This window comes from Impatiens glandulifera, unplaced genomic scaffold (assembly GCF_907164915.1).
Source record: "Impatiens glandulifera unplaced genomic scaffold, dImpGla2.1, whole genome shotgun sequence".
In the NCBI taxonomy this organism is placed as follows: domain Eukaryota; kingdom Viridiplantae; phylum Streptophyta; class Magnoliopsida; order Ericales; family Balsaminaceae; genus Impatiens; species Impatiens glandulifera.
The window spans coordinates 66,920-90,831 of NW_025919113.1; the positions used below are offsets into that span (position 1 = coordinate 66,920).

A 23,912-nucleotide genomic window follows, 5' to 3' on the forward strand; every position below is an offset into this window, starting at 1 on the left:
ATCAGGTGAAGAAAAAGCTATGGCTGTCTCAAGAGAGATATATTGAGAAGATTCTAAAAAGATTATGTATGGACAAGACAAAACTAGTTGCTTGCACATTGACTACACACTTGAAAATAAACAAAACAATGTCTCCTCCAGAGATAGAAGAGGAAAGACAAGAAATATGCAAGGTTCCATATGCTTCAGAAATAGGCAGTCTGATATATGCAATGGTTTGCACAAGACCAGATATAGCTCATGCGGTTGGAGTAGTTAGTTGTTTCTTTTCAAATCCCGATAAAACACTTTGGGAAGCGGTTAACTATCTAATGAGATATCTTCGAGGGACCTCCAAATACGCTTTGTGTTATGGTACTAGAAAACCACACGTTGAAGGGTTTTCTGATTCAGAATGAGTGGTGATATTGACACAATGAGATCAACTTTAGGGTATCTGTTTACTTTTGGAGGAGGAGCTGTATCATGACAGTCTCGTCTACAAAAATGTATTGCTTTGTCTACTACAGAAGCTAAATATATTACCATTACTGAATGTTGTAAGGAAATGAGATGGATGAATGAATTATTGAAAGAAACGGGTATAACACAAGACAAATTTATGGTGTTTAGTGACTCACAAAGTGCTATACATGTGAGCAAAAATCCAAGTTTCCATTCACGTTCAAAATACATCCAAAGAAGGTACCATTGGATCCGTGAGGTGCTTGAGAAGAAGGAGTTATACTTGGAAAAGTGCATACGGATGAGAACATGTCAGATATGATGACAAAGGGTTTACCAAGAGACAATCATTAGATATGTTGTGCCAAAACCGGAATGGTTCTAGTAGGGGCATCAAAATGATGAATGTTTATAGCAACATTCTTCCATGGCTCGGAAGTAGGAGAATTGTTGAGGTGTTCCTTGCCATTGGGTCGGGTTTTATCTTCCGGGTAAGTAAACGGGTCAGAATTTTCTATTATGAAAATGAGTCAGGGTTTTCTGTTATGAAAATGGGTTACGGTATAAATACATTTTTTGGTATTTTTCTCATAACACAATAAGGTTGAGAGAGAGTGAACAAATCTTGAGTTTTTTCTACTTCTTTCTTGTTCTTTGATTGATCCAGAGAGAGAGGTTGGGGAAACTTTTGATTGTGTAGTATTTCAATCATTCTTAGTGTAATCACTTTTTTAATTTGAGCGAAGGGCATGTAAATTTCTACTATTGACATTTCTTTGATTTAATGAAACTTATCCCTCCCGTGGACGTATGTCGATTTTGACCGAACCACGTATATTGTGTTGTTATTGTTTGATGCTATTTCAGTTTTGATAAATTTGTTGTTCATTATAGACGACTTGTCATAAGTTTAATTTATAAAAAGATCCATAATTTTGTTGTTGCAAGACCTAACCATTTATTTTATTGGTTAAAGAATAATAATATACATATTCTGACGTGTATCTTCATTTATTACATCTCAGTAAAAAAATCATTTAAATATATATATATATATTAAATATTTTATTCAACTATTTATTACAAGATAATATTCTAAAATATATTTTAAGTATGAGAAATGATTAGGGGAGAGAATTTGGGTGAGAGAATAAGAAAGGGAATGATGTGGCATAATCTGATTCGCTGAAAAAATCAAATAATTTCTCCCTCTCCAATCTTTCCTCCCACTTTTCCAACCAATGAGGGTGATGCCAAGTCATTCCTTCTCCCATTCCCTCCCCAAATTCACTCTCTCTATCACTTCTCTTTAATTATATATATCAATAAATTTAATAGAGTCTGAACACAACTTTTCTCATCAAATTTAAGTGTTTTCATTTAAAATAATTCCAACATTTAATTAATAATTAAGTTCAATCAACTCGATATATTCAAATATAAAGTTAGAGCTTATTTATATATTTATAATAAAAATGAGATATATCTGTGTTAACAAGTGATGATCTACACTAGGATCAATTCCACCCAAATATTTTCCTGGTTTCTAAAACTACTCCATAATTATCTAATTATTTTAATCTAAATCACGATCAAATATTTACTTTTCTTAATTTATTAGAGTACACCATAACTTCAAATCTTAGATTACTACAATATAGTCATAATATAGTCATGCTAAAGCCGTTGATAGCAACTTCGCTTGACGAGCTAAGTAGAAAGACTTTCTAGATTCATCCACTTTACCCTCTGGTCGAGCTTCTTTTCGATCCTCTCACTTCGTTTAAGCGACTCCGTTCCTCTTCTCTTCGAGCCAAGCTTTAAGGTTCAAGGGTTTAGAACAGATTCGATACTAAAGAGCAATAAGATATGGCTCTTTGTCCCTATTTTTACTCCAAATTGGATTTCTTTTTACCAATCATCCTGAAGAATTACAAATAACATTTATTAATTTTTATAAGTCGAATAATAAATTACTATATTATGGCGAGACTCTTGATGTATATATATAGTCTACCATTATGTACAATTGTATCTCTTGTTTGGTAGAATATTTAATATTAATAATTAAAATTGGAATTAGAATTCTAATAGAATTCAAACTAATGTGTTTTTTATAATTCTCAATTCCAATCTTTGCAACTCGAAATGGTAATTACGAATTTCCCCCTATGTTTTTTAAATAAAATTGGTTGAAATAACAAAGTAGGGCTCCTTATTGGGGGCTAATTACAATTTGAGACTTCTTCTTTTGAATCTCACAATTTGGGGCTTCTTATTTGATATTAAATGCAATTTGAGACCTATTCTTTCGAACCTCACAATTTGAGTTTCCTTATTGGATTCAATTACAATTTGGGACCACCTATTTCGAGCCTCACAATTTGGAGCTTCACATTACTAAGAAGTATCCTTATCAAGAAAATCTTCTCGGGAGGAGCGACTCGATTGACTACACTCGACGAATATGAGTTTTTGCCCCGTACAATCTCAACACGTTAAAGTTTAAATGTTCTCGAAGATGATAGGATATGGATGCATGTTGGGATTGATGAATGATATATGAATATTCACGTTTCAAAAATTGATAGTCATCCCAAATGTGTAAGAATTTTAAAAAAGGATAATGAGAAATCAAACAAAATTTTTTTTGTTAATAATAAAATGAAATTCATCAAAATAAAATTCTAGTTCCAAAATTAGAGGCGTTCCAGAAAAAGGAAAAAGTCACAAAACCAAATAGAAAATGATAAAGTGAAAAAATAATAATAATAATTTTTAAACGAGTTTTTGAACTACATTTTAACCTGATTCCTTGCAAAAAGATACACAAACATCTTACTTTTTAAGCCCGATCACCACCATACTTCTCTCAAAAAGTATTGAGAAAAATAAGATGTCATTTAGCCCTCTAACAAAGAAGAAAGAGAAAATATGAAAAAATGACAAACGAGAAATAAGGATTTAGAAAGCAAGTAGAAATGAGGATTAATGCATTCACATTGAGGATTATTTCAATATTAACTCATTTTTTTCTAAAACTTGAACAAAAGTTATCCGAATAAACACTCTTTTAAGCCACACGAACACTTAAAATGTTTTATTTTTTTAAGTGATGCTTGTGGAAATTCATAGCTCAAACTTGAAACCACGTTATCAAAAAAAGGTGTCTTATGTGGGCCATGTATGAGAACTTGAAGGCTTCGAAAAAATAATGACAGTAGGACTGTGTTGGTTGAGACATTGAAATCACAATTTGTTGCTAATCTAGACTCTCGATTTGACTGCAAAGAATGACAATAACATAAATGTATCGATTCTGTTGGATATTACCCCGGTCTAAAAAAATGTGTTCTCACAAATATTGAGATATTGAAATCACCGTTTGTCATTCAACTAGACTCTTGTCTTGATTGTCAAAGGCAAGAACGAAAGCGTGGTTTAATTAGGTGGGGAGGTTCTCTTAAGAATAATTTTCAAGCGTGTCATTGAGGGGGGCATGTATCTTTTTTGGAGGGAATGCGACGAAGAATGTTTCCTTACCCATTACCAATTCTATCAAATACATCCTAAGTATGAGCTAAAGATAAAGGCAAACAAAAAAACAAAAATATGCCTAAAAATTAAAACGCATAGCCTCCCAAACACAAGGATGGACCTCTTGATAAAACAATTAAAGTGAAGCGTGATATAAAATTTGATGCTTGATGTTTGTGCAAATAAAATCACTCGGAAGAAAATCCAGAGCAATCATTGGCATCCAAGAGAGTTTTTATGATTGATGACTTCCGTGTCAAGGAAAATTAACGATTATTGGTCTCTTTTTGAAATAGTCACAAAAGAATGGATGAATCCAATTTTCGAAAATATTTTGATCCAAGATTGAAAATTAGTGCAAATGATTAAAAGTCAATAATAGCTAGAGGGCTAGACAAGTCTAACTTCATTCCTCCATTGCGAAAATGAGAAGTAAAATAAACCCTTTAGTCAATACTATACTATGGGAACTTTGTTAAGTAAAATAACATACAAAAACACAAACAAACAAGAAAAAAAAGAAGAGGAGAAAGAAGCTTTACGTTTGAAAACTAGGGATATTTTTGAAAAAAACCAATAAAAACCTAAGTCAACACTATGAGAATTTTGGTGAACAAAATGACAACTAAAAGATTCGTCTTCATCAACGCTATTGATAAAAATAAAAACAAAAGTCTAAACGATGAGTGTTCTCAATAAAACAAAAAAGGCTAACAAAAAACAGAAATATCATGTGCAATCTCCTCTAAGTTTAGGCAACAAAGAGTGGGTGAGTTTGAAAGCGCGAGAGGCGTTCTGTCAAAGTTAAGGGAGAACTAAGCCCTAAGACCGAGTTTCAAAGACCCATGAAGATTGACAAGTGAGAGTTGAAACGAGTGTCAAACTAGTCAATCTTAGTGAATGAAAAGATGTTAAACGAGTTCTAAAGAGAGACGAGTCTCATCCTTGGACAGAACACGTCATTTTCCCAAAGTCTACATCGATAAGAACTTGACTTAGAAAGAGAAAAATATTAAACAATTTCAAAGTGAGATAAATCTCATTATTGAACAAGACACGCCGAGAAGAACTCGACATAACAAGAGCAAGACGTTAATCAATTTTAAAGTAATGATTGGTTCATGACTTATTTTCGGTTTGAGCAATGAGGCAGAAAGATCTCAACATGAATTCAGTATCATTGTCTATTAATGTGTAAGCTTTCCGTTCCCTTAAGTTGCGACCAACTTCACACCATTTTCACGTCTCTTGTGCGGTATGGATCTCGAAATTCCGATTTAGTTACAACTTCTTTCTTTCTCAAGTCGAATTTGAATATATTTACAAAGCATAAAAATCTAATACTAAGATGCTTATCATGCTAGGCTGAATTAATTACTTATAACTTCGATATGTGAATGCAAAATTCATGTTCACTTAGATTAGTAACTTGTTTGATGAGCAGCTAAGCAGTGTGTAAAAATTGTGAAGAACCAACTGACTCTTTCCGATGAAACTTTTGTAATAGAGAATTAATGTTTGTAGCCTTTGGAGTCGATTATCTTGATACGGTATGAAGTAGATCTAGATGAATCAAACATTTTCTTTTGTATGATAATGATTTGTGAAAATGTTATAGGTGGAGGTTGTGATGGGAGTCGAAGAAGAATTTGGGATCAACGTGAAGGAAGAAAGTGCATAGAGCATAGTCTCGGTCCAAGACTAGGGGTGTGCAAATGAGTAAACCCAACCCATATTCAACCTAAACTAAATTTAGTCAACCATTATCCAACCCATATTAATGAATAATATGGGTTGGATAACCCAAACTAAATTTTAGTTTGTAACACATTTATTACGTTTTTGACTTGTTTAATATTTAACATGTTCTTGTTCCAATAAACATAGTTTGATCCGTTTACCAATTATTTGATTCATTTGACATAGTTTAATATGATTTTGACTTATTCAACACGTTTTTAACTTGTTTAACTAATATTTGATTCGTATGACTTGATTTGACTCGCTTAATACATTTATAGTTTTAACAAGTATGTAACTTGTTTTAATTCATTTCATACGTTTTTGGTATGTTTAACATGTTTTTGACACGTTTAACACGTTTTGACACGTTTAACACGTTTAACACCGTTTTGACATGTTTAACATGTTTTGACCCGTTAAACACACTTATGACACATTTAACATTTTTGGTTTGTTTAATTTGTTTTTTGCTCCGTCTAATATGTCTTTAACATTATTATACGTTTTTTATCCGTTTAACATAATTTTGATTTGTTTGAAATTATTTTGTTATTTTAATTGTTAAATTAGTTGAAGAAATAATAGGTGAAATTAATATGAATTATTTAAATAATTCATACTAATTAATGTCTTTGAATATGGTAAACTATGTTATTTTCAGAAACAAATTAATTCATTAAAGAATTTTAGAGCAATAGTGATACATTAGTTATGTATGACTAGATTATAATTAATAAACACATTGTTAATAAGTTTAAAATTTATTTATTTATTTTTCATTTGACTTTAATTGAGATCAACAAAGTAATAATTAAGAAAATATACTGAAGTTGGAATATGGTTAATTTATATTTGATTGAAATTAAATTAATTTAGTTTGAATAATTTGGGTAACTTTAATCCAACCTGAAATAAATCCAACTTGAATTCAACCCAACCTAAATCAAATTAACTTACTCAAATAAACATTTTAGGTTTGGTTTAAGGATGGAGTTTGGGTCAACCCAAACTATGTTCACCCCTATTTAAGACGTTGTTGATCTTGTTGAGAAGCTAATTAGCAAAGACTCAAGCCAGCCAACCTAAAGTGTGAGTTTTATTTAATTAGTAACTCCATCGAATTTATGAACTTCAAAATATAGGGTTGTTGTCGGCCTAATCAGTTTCAATGTCAAACTTCCATCTCTATTATTTTCTGCTGGTCAGTTTCAATCTATCATTTATAAACCCTTCTTTAATATTTTGTTATCCTCATAATAGAATACTAATTAGTAGTAGAATAAATTCTTGTAAACAAAATATGAAAGACATAATCATCATGCTTCTCCAGAAACTAGAACCGTGTTAAAATAAGTATATAATGTATGTAAACATAGGAATGCCCATGATGATTGAGTCTGTAAATATATGAATGCCTATATATATAGAGTTATATATTATAAATTATATTGATAGATGTATTAAAATAAGTTTAGACATATTTAGTCTAAACTTAATATATAAGTATTATTAAGATACTTAGATTGATAGATAGAAAAAGAATAAAGACTATTACTGACTTTATTAATTAATCAATAAAACGGGAGATGAACCCTATGCGTCATCACTTTTTTCTGATAACTCTATCTTCTTGTTTTCTCTAGCTCTTCATCTCAAAACCTAGCTGTTCTGTTTTCTTGATATGGTATCAGAGCAAGGTTCAAGAACAAGGTGAATAATCTACTAGAGACGGAAAAGTAATTTAAAGGGTATCAAAACGAAGCTTGGAAATTCTTCTACCGAGAACCCGTTGATTAAAGACAGAGAAAGAATGACACAACTGGCGGACGATCCTCTATATGTATCTGCACACGACAATCCTGGTATGTCCATTGTTACTACTCTATTCAATGGAAATAACTATATCAGTTGGAGTCGGAGTGTGCATATCGCACTCACGGCTAAGTCAAAACAAGGGTTTATAGACGGGTCAATTCTTTACCCAGAAAATATTGATGCTCAAGTTCGTTGAGTTAAAGTGGATTCACTCGTTAGATCTTGGATCTTGAATTATTTGATTGCTGAAGAGAAAGAAAATTTTATACACACTAAGACTACAATGGATATATGGGAAGGAATCAAGAAACGTTATCAAGTCAAGAACGAGCAATCATCCTTCCAAATTCAAAAAGAGATTAGTTCGATGAAGCAGGGACCAAGAATAATTGAACCTTATTATTCCAAGATGAATCGATTATGGGATGAGTTCAGAGCATTAAACCAACTACCAAGTTGTGACTGTAAGCTTAGGATTCATAAGTGCTGTAAAATTTCAGAAGAAGTTGAAGAAGCTGATGTTAAGAGGAGATTGAGTCAATTCTTAACAATTTTAAATGATTCTTATGACTTTGTAAGGAGTCAAATTCTTGTGTCTGAATTAGAGCCAGATCTTCATAAAGCATATGCATCTATTCTATCAGTCCAAAAACAAAGGGAAATCAGTCATGTTGGAGAGGAGATTATAGAACATTCTGCAATGGCGTTCAATTCAGGAGGAGGAAATGGTCGAGGAAAGATCGGTACAGAAAATAAAACCACTAAAGGGGGAAGCTCAAAAGGAAATCTCTACTGCAAATTTTGTCGAGGAAATGGACATCTACAAGAGGGATGTTTCAAAATCATTGGGTACCCTGACTGGTGAAAAGAGAACAAAGGTGGAAAGAAGATGAAAAACCACATTAACATGGCGTCCACTCCCCTCAACTATTTCGCTGATGATCAGAAGTATAACAACTCTCAGCGGGAAAATACTCAAGAAACCATCTCTATGCTGAGTTCTCTACTGCAACAAATGAAGCAGAATAACTTTTTTCTTTTGAAACATCAACTAGCAACAATGCTGCAGGTCAGTTTTGTTCTAATATTTTTTTGTGAAATCCATAATTATTCAAAATCAAACAAATACAATGATTTAAAATTCAAAGAACAATTATGGATTATTGACACTGGTTCTAGTAATTATGTGTGTTTAGAAAAACAAAATATGTTTGAAGTTAAAGCATTGGTTGAACCAGTCTGTGTATACCTTCCAAACAAAACAAAAGTATGTGTTAATTTCATGGGTAAAGTGAAATTGACAAACAAAATTATTCTTGAAAATGTTTTCCTAATTCCTGAATTTGAGTATAATTTGATTTCTGTTTCAAAATTGTTAAAACCAAACAAAATAAAATATTTTTTTGATTCTTCATATTGCAAAATGCAGGACCATAATTCTAGTGATATCTTAGCTATTGGTTATATTTCGAATTCACTATATGTTTTGGATACTAGAAATTCATCTCTTTGTAGTAAGAACAATATCGTTTTGAATAAGACGGGCAATTCAATTTGTACAAATGTTGTTGATTATGTTCTTTTGTATTTTAAATTTGGACATCCTTCTGATTGTGTATTGAAACAAATTTACCCTAATTACATTTCAAAAACAAAACACTGTGAAGTGTGTAACAAATCTAAAATGCATAGACTGCCTTTTCCAATTAGTAAAACCAATAACTCAAAATGTTTTGAATTGATTCATGTTGATGATTTTAGTAAATGTACTTGGACATTTCTAATTGAGAGTAAAGAACTTGTTTTTTATAAGATTATTTAGTTTTATTAAATGGTTAAAACTCAATTCGATGCAAATATCAAAAATCCGAACAGATAATGGTACATAATTTGTTAATTCAAAGTGTAAATCTTTTTTCAAATCAAAAGGGATTTTGCATCAAACGACTTGTGTCTACACCCCACAACAAAATGGGGTTGTAGAAAGAAAACATAGACACTTGCTACAAGTTGCAAGGTCTTTAATGTTTCAATCCTTCTTACCAACAAAATTTTGGACATTTTCCATTCTTATGGCCACACATCTTATTAATAGTCTGCCATCTCAAAATTTAGGTTGGAAATGTCAATTTGAAATTTTAAAAAACAAAAAACCAGTTTTAGAAGACATAAAGACATTCGGATGTCTTTGTTATCGCTCAAATAAATAAAATCATTTTTCTTAGGATATCAAATTGGTCAAAAGGCATATAAATTGTATAATCTTGAAAATAATAAAATTTTTACATCTAGAGATGTAAAATTTTATGAAAATATCTTTCTATTTGATAAAAAGAAATATCAATTGAAAGATATTCAACATAATATTTCAGATATTCAACATAATGTTTCTGTTGAAGTAAAAAATAACTTTTGTGATGATTTTGAAGAATGTTGTCCTAATCAAAATAGTCCAAAAACTTAAGTTTTAACTGAAATTTTTTCACAAGATAACTTGACACAAAATAAACAACAACCAAACAATTTTAACTTAGATCAAACTGAAGAAGAATCATTAAATTTTGATGATACTACTTTAAATAATTTTCAAAAACCATTAAAAAAAAGTGATAGAATTAAAGGAAAGCCAACATGGACAAATGACTATATTATGAATATTAAAAAAAGTCACTATGTTCCAAAAAAACTTTTCCTTTCCAAAATCACTTAAATGATTCAAATAAGGAGTCATTCTTAATGAACATTACAAAAATAAATGAACCTCATTCATACAAGCTTCTCATTCATACAAAGAAGCTTGTATGAATGATGGTTGGAAAAATGCTATGAAACAAGAATTAAAAGCCTTAGAAGATAATCAAACCTGGAAAATGGTTGATCTTCCAAAAGGAGAAAAAACCATAGGTTGTAGTTGGATATTCAAAACTAAAATTAATTCTGATGGTACAATTGAAAAATTAAAAGCAAGACTTGTTACAAAGAGATATAATCAAAGGGAAGGAATAGATTATACAGATAGTTTTGCTCCTATAACTAAAACTGTTACTATCAAACTGATTTTAGCTCTTACTGCTGCAAATAATTGGCATCTACATAAAGTAGATGTCAATAATGCATTTATTCATGGTAGGGGTGTTCAATATTTGGTCTGAACCGAATATCCGACCGAATTCGAATTATATTTTCGGTTTTCGAATCGAATTTTAAACCGATTCGAATTCAAATACGGTTTTCGGTTTGGTTTTCGAGTTTAGGTTTTAACTCGAAAACCAAACCGAAAACCGAATTCATTTTTATTATTCATTATTATTATTTATTTTTATTATATAACTTATTACATATTATATATTAAATTATCATGGCCTCTTACTAAATCTCTAAATTAAATTCATAATTCCGCATTCATTTTCCCTTTTCTCTAGCTGTCCACACCTCTCAACCGCCACACCTCAACACTGTTTTACTTTCTTCGTTCAATTGTCGAATATATATTGGCGTTAATCACTAAGCTAAGTTTGCATGATTTATATTTTTTTTATAATTTAAGTAGATAAGATCTCTTTAACAACTTATTTATTTTGTTAACTCTTTTAAAAAAATTATAAGTATGGGATTTTCTTTATTTGGTCTAAACCGAATATCCGACCGAATTCGAACCGAATTCGAATTCACCGAATTCGAATAAACAGAATTCGAATTTATTCAAATCGGTTCGGTTTTCGAATTTGCTTAAAAAAAATAAAAATTCGAAGAACCCGAACCGAAAATTCGAAGAACCCAAAAACCGAACCGATGAACACCCCTAATTCATGGTACAATTGATGAAAATATTTATATGAAAATAACTAAAGATTACTCTAAGTCTGAAAATGGAAAAGTGTGTAAACTTTTAAAAAGTTTGTATGGTCTTAAACAATTATCTAGACAATGGAATACTGAATTTACAAACAAACTAATTTCTTTTGGTTTTAAACAGTCTTTACATGATAATTGTCTCTTTGTTTATCATAAAAAAGATAAAATCATTGTTTTAGTTGTATATGTTGATGATATACTCATTTCAGGAAATGATCTGGTTGAAATTTCTAGAATTAAAATTTTTTTGGATGACTGTTTTTCTATTAAGGACTTAGATGAAGAAAAATATTTTCTTGGCCTGTAAATTAGTAGAAATAAAATAGGTATTTGTGTTAATCAACGCAAATACATTATTAATATTTTAACTGAGAAATGTTTACTTAGTTCCAAGCCAGAAAAAACTCCTATGTCTAAAGGACTCAGATTAGAAGAAACTGGTTATGATCTTTTAAAAGATCCTGAAAAATAAAGAAGGCTTATTGGTAGGCTTATTTATCTAAATTTCATAAGACCAGATATTGCTTTTCTGTTCAACAACTTAGTCAATACATGCACCAACCAAATGTACTCCATTGGGAATCAACTCTAAGAGTTCTGCGATACCTTAAAGGTAATTTATCACTTGGTCTTTTTTATCCCTACAAAACTAACAAAATCATCTAGTGTTATACAAATGCAGATTGGACAAATTTCTCAGATAATCGTAGGTCTTTATCAGGTTTCTGTATTAAATTGGGTGATTCAATTATATCTTGGAAAACAAAGAAACAAACAACTGTTTCGAGATCAAGTGCTGAAGCAGAATATCGCAGTCTTGCATCCTCGGTATGTGAACTTCTTTGGATTTCATATATTCTAACTGATTTAAAAGAATCTGTACAGTTGCCTATTACTGTATGCTTGATAATCAAGCGGCAATACTTATAACCGAAAATCCAGTTTTTCACGAGAGGACGAAACATCTAGAAATAGATTGTCATATTGCTAGAGACAAGTTCAAAGAAGGTTTCATTGTCCCGAAGCAAATTTATATACACTTACAAATTGAAGATTTTTTTACAAAAGTTGTGGAGATAAAACAATTTCAGAACTTGTCCAAGTTGAACCTCAAGGATGTTCACCTTGAGGAGAGAATGTTAAAATAAGTATATAATGTATGTAAACATGGGAATGCCCATGATGATTGAGTTTGTAAATATGGGAATGCCCATATATATAGAGTTGTATTTTATAAATTATATTGATAGATGTATTAAAATAAGTTTAGAGATAACTTTAGGCTAAACTTAATATATAAGTATTATTAAGATACTTAGATTGATAGATAGATCCAGAATAAGGACTATTACTGACTTTATTCATTTATCAATAAAACAGGAGATGACCCCTATGAATCATCACTTTTTTCTGATAACTCTATCTTCTTGTTTTCTCTATCTTATCTCTTCATCTCAAAACCTAGCTGTTCTGTTTTCTTGATAGAACATTGACTATTTCTCCTTGCAGAACATCGAACGAATAGGAAATAGAGGATCATTGTCATTCCAAAGCCCAGACCGGATGATATTATTGCAAAGTATATCAGTTTGAAATCAAGCTGAACAGAGAGACAAGTTAAACGAATCCATTGTTTGAAAAAGAAGAAAAAGGTAAAACACTTACGCCGGAGTAGAACTCTATGAAAAAATGTGCAATGCACCCTCCTTCCCTGTTGCATGATGAAAAGGGTTTTATGCAGGCATTAATTGAAGGAAAAAAGAGTCAATTAGTTAGTTACCTATAAATACAGCAAAAAAATGATGCTATAGCCACTACAAAAGAAGTAGGTGCAATAATTATGAGTGCTTTAGCTCTCCGATTCTTAGAACCCTATAGAGAAATTAATTTGTACCAATTAGATCTTTTATATATATATATATATATTAATAGATCAATTATGATTAACACAAGATATAATAACTTACAATTAGAATTATGGAGAAGAATTAAGTTATTGTATTAAACACAAGTGTGAGAAACTCCTTCCACGAATTGAATGGCGGTGGTGGTGTCTGAGGCAGTGGCGACAAACTTGTTATGGTTGAGTGGGAAACTCTTTGACACAAACATCGCATTTCGTGTTCCCTTTCAACTCGAACCATTTAACAGCGCATTCTTCATGTATAAATCCAACCCCACCTTTACAACTACATCCCCATATTTATGGTATTTCTTTCTTCACAAACTTCATAGCATATTCTACACATTGCTTTCTCTCCATCCTCTTTAACTATACATATTATAATCAGAGTTAGTAAAGTAAAGTCCTTGTTTTTCATTTCAAATAATATATTACCTTCCACATTATTATTAGTAGAGGTGGTGGTGGTATCTCCATCGGATTATTGTATCTGTTGAAAGGAAAAAATCATAAGTAGGAATGAACCTAACCTAACCTTGTGAAGTGTCACGTAACCGAGAATCGACCAGGAATCTAAAAATAATAGCCGTGTGCCTCGTCATCGACAGAAGATCTTCAATATATACCGCAAAGAAAAAAAAGGAGAAAATGGGAAAATGAGGGATTAGATGAGGACATGAAGAATTGGGGCGAGGGCCTTAACTTTGAGGCAGTACGCACTGGGGGAGGAGATGGAGACAAACTAGAGCAGAGAGGCAAGGAATCTAGATCTTCCCTTGCTACTTGTGAGTTCTTAAGCCATTTTCGAATGAGGGTACTTAGGTCATGCTTAACACTTGGACAATGATTCTAAAAGCCTCCTAGGGTTGTTTTGAATCTATTAGATCTACTAGTATTTTTTTTTTGAGATCTCGCCTTCGTCTATATGTACTTATCTCAATCTTATATTTTTATTTTTCACACCATGATAATAACCTAGACGCATGCGTTAGGGACAAATCGATACATTTAGTTACATGATTAGGTTTGGATTTACCCATAGTAAATACCATTATTTGATGAACAAGTGAGACTTAGCGTCGAGACCCTTTCTCACGTAACCGAACCTTGATTGGAATCTCATTAATTCACGTTCGAGAACGTAAAATAATTTTATTTTCCAAATTTTTTAAAGAGAAAATTGGGCGGCGACTCTAAAAGATCAAAACTAGTTTAGCGATATTCATTAAATCCTATTTTTGGTTCCTCACCTCACTTTAGGCGAGATGACTTTTGAGAAAGTCATTCTCCTATTTCATTTTACGAGGTTCGAGTGGAACGCAAGTCACTGGATTGAATAAAATCGACATTAAGTTAGACTCTAGTTCAACCTAATATTTTGGTTCTTCATCTCACTTGAGATTCGAGAGGAATGTAAGTTATGAGGCAAAACTAGCGAGTTAGAAAAATGCTTTAACCGATTTTAGACGTTACAAATTTTCACGTGACTCTATTGGAGAGAGTCATCGATGCTTAGATCGAAGTAAAATCTTGATCATTTTAAAATATTCTTTTACACTAAAAAAATCTTAAAAAACAAAAAATAAAAAAAGTGCGAATAATGGTACATCACCCACCTTCGCCCTTCTACGTACGTCCATTGGTTCTAATCTTGGACACAACGCCCTTTGTTTTGAGCTAGTATACTAGAGTATTATGTGCAAAGATTATCCAATGAGAATGACAATATGTTCTAAATGTTTGAGTGATGTTTTGTGAAGTTTGACCTAGGTCTTAGGATCGATCCCCTCTTCCATATAGGCAAACCATTTAGAACGAAAAAAACGACATAACGTTTGCTTGTCTTTTGTGTTTGTCATGTACGTATGTCTATACTCGACGTGACAATCTCCACCATTTATGCAGCCCATTGCCAAAGTGTGGGTAGAACCACAAAACATTCGAGTTAAACAAGATGCCATCCTCCGAGAGAGAAGTCTTAGACTTAAAGGTCGTGATCAAAGATGAGTTGTGCATCTCCTATTTTTCCAATTGGGGCAAACCGAAGAAAGTGAAGACCTCAACTAAGAGTGTAATTTGACCTAGGTCTCGAGATCGATCCCCTCTTTCTTTTGGGCAACCCCTTTAGAACGAAAAATGTGACATAATGTTTTCTTGTCTTTGGTGTTTGTCATGTAGTTAGGTTTATACTCAACGCGACAATCTCCACCATTTGGGAAGCACATTGTCAAAGTGTGGGCAGAACCACGAAACATTCGGGTTAGACAAGATGTCATCCTCCGAGAGAGAAGTCTTAGACATAAAGCTAGTCGTGATCGAAGACGAGTTGTACGCCTCCTATTTTTCCAATTGGGTGCAAAACGAAGAAAGTGAAGACCTCGACCGAGAGTGTCAACCTTTTAATGGCTAGACACCTATGAGAGACTAGCCAAGACAAACCAGAAGGGAGAAATGGAAAAGGACAAGGAATAAAAGATCAATTTTATGTTCATTTATTTGTAATGTATTGAATTAAATTTCCTCGCTTATATTCTACAAACAAAAGAGGAAAAATAATGAATACTTGCAATATTTTATCTTGTTTATTACTAATCCCTCATGCTTAATGATTCTTGAATAATAATAAAAACGAAGAATTAGAAAATGAGCGCTTATCCATTACGAACTCGTATGTGCAGCCTTTCTCTTATATACGAAAACGATAGCACCAAACTCAACTGATTCAATGGCAGCAGTCGAGATGCCTCTCCTGGGCCTTCCCTTGCATTCTATTATTGTAATGGCCCGCTCCTGAATCGGCGCGGCGTAAGGCGTAAGAACGGACGGTCCCCTCCCAAGGGTAGGTTCTTACGCGTTACTCGTTTTTATGTGATCGCAGCATCAAAAAGAAAGTCTGAATTTTCCACGGAAGCCGGCTCGAAATATTTGATCTTACCGTAACGGATGTCGGCTCAATCCGAAGGAAATTATGCGGAAGCTTTACAGAATTATTATGAAGCTATGCGACTAGAAATTGATCCCTACGATCGAAGTTGAGTAACTCACACTATCTTCACAAGTCTCACTTCAACCTTTCCACAAACATTTCTAGAAATCATGCTTTGGATGGAATAGTGGTCAGTACTGCTTGAAAGTTCGAATAAAGTCTTGGATTCAGAAGAAAAGTTCACCGCGGCATGCTGATCCGCGATTACTAGCGATTCCAACTTCATGTTCCCGAGTTGCAGAAAACAATCCGAACTGAGGGGCAGGTGCCATAGGTAAACTCTATTTGGCCCGGAGCAATGATTCCCCATAACGAATAGGTTAGCTCTATGATAAATTACCTATCCTGTACTCAAGAAGGTCCTTCCTCGGTAGAACAAAGAGGTCCTCAACAGTTTGATAGGATCAGAAGGAACCGCTATAATGACAAATAATCTCGTACTTTTTTTAATATTAATTCTGTCATTTGGGCGGGCGCCAAAAAGGAAGCAGCCCAGCCTCTGAAAGAAAGCTATGCTTGGTAGGCCCTGCCTACTCACTCGGACAATGCTCTGAACGCGAAAGTGTGCAACCCTCTTCTCCCATGCCGAGTCACATGAAAAATAGGGTGTCTACACATTGGATCTATGGAAAATAGTGGTAAAGTTGATGTAGTCTATCACCGCTTCTTACTTCCATTTCCTCCCTCTCCCTCGTTAAGGCGGAATCCAAGTGCAAAGCGTCTACGATATCCTTTTCGGGAATACGACCAAGTCTCGCACCTTGATTTCCTTATCATGAACGGTGTGCCGAATGCGGGTGATGTCACCTTCAAAAATGAAGGAGCGGTATATGTCTGACAATCGATAATACATTGCTTGTGAGCTTAGGCGCGCTATTTACCCTAACCATAGGGCAGTCTTATCTTCTTCTATTTTTCTAGACAAACTAACCTTTGTTTGCTATCTTGTCACAATCATTTCATTCCTTATTGATTGACGCAATACGGGAGGGCAAGCCTTCTGTGTGGAAGCAAGGGTCTTACTCTAATGAAGCCTGAGAAGACGGACGTCTTGTTATGGACTAGACTAAGCATAAAGAGCCGTTTTTGGGGCGGGCCATGAAAAGCCAAAGCAAAGAAAGTAAGCCTTCTGCTGAGGAACTTCAGTAACCTACAACAGATTCATTTCTTGTAGAGGGGAAAAGCCCTTGTTGTGTTGGCGACTTGACACTAAGTTGAAAAACAACTAAAAAAAATAAAACAACCCGTCTTTGCATAAGGATAACACGGGTTATTCTGTAATTGTGAATCACTTTCTTATGTTCCCCTTATTGATTCTTAAAGTCTCATGCGACGATCTAGAGGCGTGATGACACGTCTATAGAGAACACATGGGCATCACTCAAATCAGTCCCCATATCATAGTGGGCATTAAGCATCGAAAAGTCATCACCTTGGAAGTTGCATACATGACAATTTTCCTTTCGCTTCGGGGATACGACATTCACATTTTCAAGATGAGGACATTAAAAAGGGAGTTTCAAGAAAAATGGTGATGATAAAAATGATGCAACCAACGTTGTTACAAAATCTGTCATTGATGCGTTATTTCTATCTATTGATAGCCCGATAGATTCATGAGTTTTGGACTCGGGAGCGTCTTTCCACACCACTACACACAGAGAATTAATGGAGAATTATGTGGCTGGAAACTGTGGGAAAGTTTATCTCGCAGATGGTGAGCCACTGGATATTGTTGGCATGGGGGACATCAAATTGAAGATGGAAAACAGTTCTATTTGGAAGATTAATAAGGTGAGACACATTCCAGGTTTAATGCGCAATCTGATTTCTGTTACACAACTTGATGAAGAAGGTCATAATTTCAGTTGTGGAAATGGTGCGTGGAAAGTGACTAAAGGAGCAATAGTTGTTGCTCGAGGTCACAAAACTGGAACGTTATACTACTGTAGTTGATGAGTCGAAGAATAATGAGCTGTGACATTGCAGGTTGGGCCATATGAGCGAAAAAGGGTTGAAAATTCTTTTAAAGAATGGGCAGATTCCAGAACTGAAGTCTGTTGAACATCAGTTATGTGAAACCTGCATTCTTGGAAAACAGAAATAGGTGAGTTTCTTAAAAATTGGGAAGGAGCTCAAGAAAGAAAGACTAGAGTTGATACACACTGATGTGTGGGGACCTGCACCTGTTTCTTTTATTGGCGGATCATACTATTATGTGACTTTTATAGACGATTCAACAAGAAAAGTATGGGTTTACTTTATGAAGCACAAGTCTGAAGTATTTGCTATTTTCAAGAAGTGGAAGGCTTTGGTTGAAAATGAAACAAATCAGAAAGTTAAGTGCTTGAGATCCGACAACGATTGTGAATATATCAATTCAGATTTCAAAGAGTATTGTGCTGAGAATGGGATCAGTATGGTGAAGACTGTTCCCCGAACGCCTCAAGAGAATGGAGTAGCTGAAAGAATGAATCGAACATTGAACGAGTGTGCTAGAAGCATGAGATTGCATGCAGGGCTGCCTAAAACCTTCTGGGAAGAAGCTATAAATACTGCTGGCTATTTGATAAATAGGGGACCCTCTATTCCTTGAATTCAGAATTCTTGAAGAAACCTAGAGTAATAAAAAGGTAAACCTTTCTTATTTGAAAGTGTTTGGTTGTTTATCATATGTTCATATTAATGAATGTGATAGGATCAAGCTTGATTCAAAGTCTAATAAATGTTTTTTCATTGGTTATGGTGATATTGAGTTTGGTTATCGTTTTTGGGATAATCAAAATCGGAAGATCATTCGTAGCAGAAATATTATCTTCAATGAACAGGTTCTCTACAAAGATTGTGTTGGGAAGACATCAGATGGTGATTCCAAGTTGAAAGAGACTCGTACAGTTGATTTGAGAGAATTTTCAGTTGAATATATACCGGTTGTCGAAGAACAACAATGTGTTGTTGAAGATGAAATCGTTGAGAACATGGCCCTAGAGGTAAATCAACAAACACCGATTATATAGTTGAAAAGATCATCAAGGAATCGAAAACCAGTTGAGAGGTGGTCTCTATCTCTGAACTATATCTTGTTGACAGATAGAGGTGAACCTGAATTTTATGAGGAAGCAATACAATCTGATGAATCGATTAAGTGGGAGTCTGCTATGAAAGATGAGATGAATTCTTTGATGTTAAATCAGACTTGGGAGCTCACTGAGCTACCAAAGGGAAAGAAAGCACTTCACAACAAATGGATCTTCAGGATTAAAGAAGAACATGATAAAACTATGAGGTACAAGGCAATGTTGGTTGTGAAAGGATTTCAATAGAAAGAAGGTATTGACTACAATGAAATCTTCTCTCCAGTAGTTAAATTGATGACAATCAGAACTATTTTGAGTTTGGTTGTGAAAGAAGACCTTCATCTTCAACAAATGGATGTCAAAACTATTTTTTTTCATGGTGATTTAGATGAAGAGATTTATATGCGACAACCAGAAGGATTTGAAATCAAAGGAAAAGATGAGCTTGTGTGTATGCTTCAGAAGAGTCTGTATGGTTTGAAACAGGCTCCAATGCAATGGTACAAGAAGTTCGATAGCTTCATGAAAAGTAACAATTTTCTAAGGTGTGAAGCTGATCATTGTTGTTATATCAAGAGATTTGATAAATCGTACATTATTCTGCTCCTCTACGTTGATGACATGTTGATTGCTGGAGCAAACTTGTATGAGATTAACAAGCTCAAGAAAGAGTTGTCTGAAAAGTTTGCAATGAATGATTTGAGTGCTGTTAAACAAATCCTTGGGATGAGAATTTTCAGGGATGAAGAAGTTCTCAAGCTTTCACAAGAAGAATATGTAAAGAAAGTTCTTAGCAGGTTCAACTTGTATGATGCAAAACCAGTTACTACCCCCTTAGCTAGTCACTTCAGACTATCTAAAGATCATTCGCCTTCAACAGAGGAGGAGAAAAATTACACGACCACTGTTCCGTATGCCTCTGCCATTGGTTGTATTATGTATGCGATGGTTTGCACAAGACCAGACATAGCACATGCAGTGGGAGTTGTTAGCATATTCATGAGCAACCCGGGTAGACAACATTATGAAGCATTAAAGTGGATACTACGATACTTAAGAGGAAATACGGGTCTCGCTTTGTGTTTTCGAAAGTCTAATATGGGTTTGGAAAGATATGTTGATGCTGACAATGGTGATGATGTTGATAGTAGGAAGAGCACAACAGGGTACATTTATACTCTAGGAGGTACTGCAATCAGTTAGGTTTCAAAATTACAGAAGATTGTTGCTCTTTCTAGTTGTGAGGCAGAATATGTTGTTGTGACAGAAGCTGCTAAGGAAATGATGTGGTTACAACCCTTTTTGCGAGAATTGGGTCAAGACTACGAGGGAAGTGTGTTGCGATGCGACAGTCAGAGTGCCATTCATTTGAAAAAGAATCATGTTTATCATAGCAGAACGAAGCATATACATGTTCGTTATCATTTCATCCGGTTAGCTTTAGAAGATGGAGTATTAGCTCTTAAGAAGATTCCCGGGAGTGAGAATCCAGCTGATATGTTGACGAAAGCTGTGACAAATGAGAAACTGAAGTTGTGTGCAACTTCAGTTGGTCTTCTTCGTTAAGACACCGAATGGAAAGTCACTACCGATCGAGAGATGATGAAGTTACAAAGTGGGAGATTGTTGAGTTATGGAGCCTACACTTATAATAAACTCTACATTGTTAATTAGAGTTTATTGGGTTTGGGCTTGGGCCTGACCAAAGTTATTTAGGTTTATTACCTGAATGTTTACCCTAAAAATATGTGATTATTAAGAGTTTACATTGTGTAGACATAATTCTAGAGAGATAAAGTGTGAGACAAAAACTCTGTATTCCTTCTTCTTCTTCATAGTAAATCTGATGGTGGCAGAAGTGGATGTAACTCAATTTGAGTGAACCACTATAAATCTTTGTGTTCTTGTATTCTTCTTTCTTGTGTTTTTACAGATTATTTTCAAGCAGGTCGGATTTGGGAGATACAAATCATAACATTTGTCAGCAACTTTGCTAGACTTATAAATCTTAAATCTGATTACAATTTATCTGAAAGTGTAATGGATGACATTATTGAATTGTTAACCCCTACAAAAATGTAAATTTGAGAGAGTTATTTGATAAATGACAAGATTTATATTGGGAGGTGGTGATTATATATCTAGGTAAAAATTTAAATTTATGAGGTTTTTGGAATTGTTATATTTTTGTAATGCTATTTTGATATGACAATATAAGTTATTTTTTTATAGTTGAGAACAAGGAGATCTAATCGTCCTCATATATAATACAGTTGACTTATTTATAAATAAACTTGGTTAGTCTAAATTTAAATATTTAATAGTCAAAATAGATACAATTGACCTAGTATAAAATTGACCTAGTATATAAATATTTGTATATTGAGAGATGTAATTAAGAAAGTTACATAAATTGTATTGTGTTTTTTTATATAAACTTAAAAAATATAATATTTTGAGTTCACTATAAAATAATTTTGAAAAAATACTTTTATAATTAATAATCTTTCTTGAAAACATAGTTTGAAAGATTGTAATCTACTTTTTTTTTTTAAAACTAAATTAATAATAAATGTAGATGTACTATTAAAATGAGAAGGATGAAACATAATTATTCAATTAATATTATCTAATTATTAAATGTTTTAAAACTCAATATTTTTTTTTTATAAATTTTTTTCGTGGAAAAATTATTCAAAATTTAGTATTCACTTTAGGACTAATCATAAAATTGCTTTCAAAGTCAACTAGGGAAGAAAATAATTCAAATTTTGTATGAATATGTGAAAAAAAGTTATAAAAATATAATTATATCATTATTAAAATGGGACTTCATTAATAGATTAATTATTATTTTTTATAAATAATAAAGAAAAAGAAAAAGACAAAAATATAAGATTGGCGATTTGAACATAATATTTAAAAAAATAAGTTCATGCAAAAAGATATAAATGATACTCGTGGACAAAAACAATATAAAAACACTATTGTTTACCTAATCATCAAACAAATCCAAAACACAACGAGATTAATCAATTGAACGTAGAAAGAAAAACATAAGCAAAAAAATGTTCACTAACAAAAAAAAATAAAACATAAAATCTAACTAACGAGTTTGGAGATATTTTAAAAAAATGAACATAATAATCTAACTAACGAGTTTGGAGATATTTTAAAAAAATGAACCTAATCCTAAATGTTGAAGCTAGTGCTTGATAGTCTTCTCGCATAGCTGTTTGAACCAATACGCGGACATCTTAGGATATCGATTAAGGGTCTTATGGTCAACATAGACAATTCCAAATCTGGACGTGTAGCCGAGTCTCCATTCAAAGTTGTCAAGTAATGACCAAGCAAAATAGCCTTTAACATTTGCACCATCATCAACCGCGTTTTTTAAATTGCTCAAATATGTCCTATAATAATCAATCCTATGATTGTCATACAAACCATCAACAAGAGTAACATTCCCTGGATCATCCATTCCTACACACACACCCAAAATATGTATAATCAATTCAAAACTTGTTAGGTCATATTTTTTATGCAATAATACAAGTTATCAAACACGGTTATAAATGAGATAATACCATTCTCGGACACTATCATAGATGGATTGCCGTATCGCTCCTTTACGTACATGATCACGTTGTAAATTCCCGATGGCACATTGTATAACCAAGAAGAGTGAGCCTAAAACATGTCAAAAATCAAATTGGACAATGTTAGAAAATCTATTATCTACAAAACTAAAATTAATAATCCACATTTTATTTACCCTTGGGCCAATAGGAACACCATTCTTTCCATCTGCAAGAAAAACCAAAAAAATATTAGGATACAAATTAAAGTATAACTTTTAAATGAAAAAAATAGCCTTACATGTAAATGAAGCGTTCCAATCCATATTGTAAGCAAGAACCTCTGGTTTAGGTCGGTTGGCATCGTAATAGACATAATTTGACGTGTAATGGTTAATTCCAACAAAATCTATTGAGCCCTTCACCATTTTAACTTCTTCTTTTGTAAATTTTGGAAGTCGTTCGTCAACAATTTCTTGAAGGGTTCGAGGATACTCACCATAAGTTATGGGATGTAAAAACCTGTACAAGTTATTTAATTTTTTTTTAAAAAAAATATATATTTTCTTATAAATAATAAGTGACGTCTAATTTTGAAAAATCTTACCATCCGATATTAAAATCTCTAGCTCGTTGGGCAGCATAATTATCGGCTTTTCCTCTGGTAAGAGGTTGATACCAAGTAAAATCTAATACAATTCCAATGCGTCCACCTTGCACTCCCTATATATAATAAATAAAATCAATAGATGACATAATTAATATATTTAAAAATTACTGCAATGCAATAATATTTAGATGGAAGAAAATAAATGGAACCTGATACTCTTCTCTATATTTTTGAACCGCGGATGCATGAGACAAGAGTATATTATGAGCTACAATATAAGGTTCTGTACCAGAGTTCCCTTCAGAACAATTTCCATAAGGTTTAGAGCATCTCCCCGGTGCATGCGATCCATCATCGTGTC

The 23,912-nt window shown here is 33.1% G+C and overlaps 1 protein-coding gene across 1 annotated transcript; it reads right to left on the bottom strand.

Annotated features, from left to right (window-relative positions):
• Positions 1-22,565: 22,565 nt before the first annotated feature.
• Positions 22,566-23,907, bottom strand: LOC124917450 (beta-glucosidase 44-like; the record flags this gene model as incomplete). Its single annotated transcript, XM_047457888.1, has 6 exons — positions 22,566-22,846; positions 22,951-23,053; positions 23,139-23,170; positions 23,243-23,463; positions 23,549-23,664; positions 23,761-23,907. Coding segments are annotated over 6 exons (900 nt in total), but the record flags the coding sequence as incomplete, so codon positions are not given.
• Between the last annotated feature and the right edge of the window lie 5 nt (positions 23,908-23,912).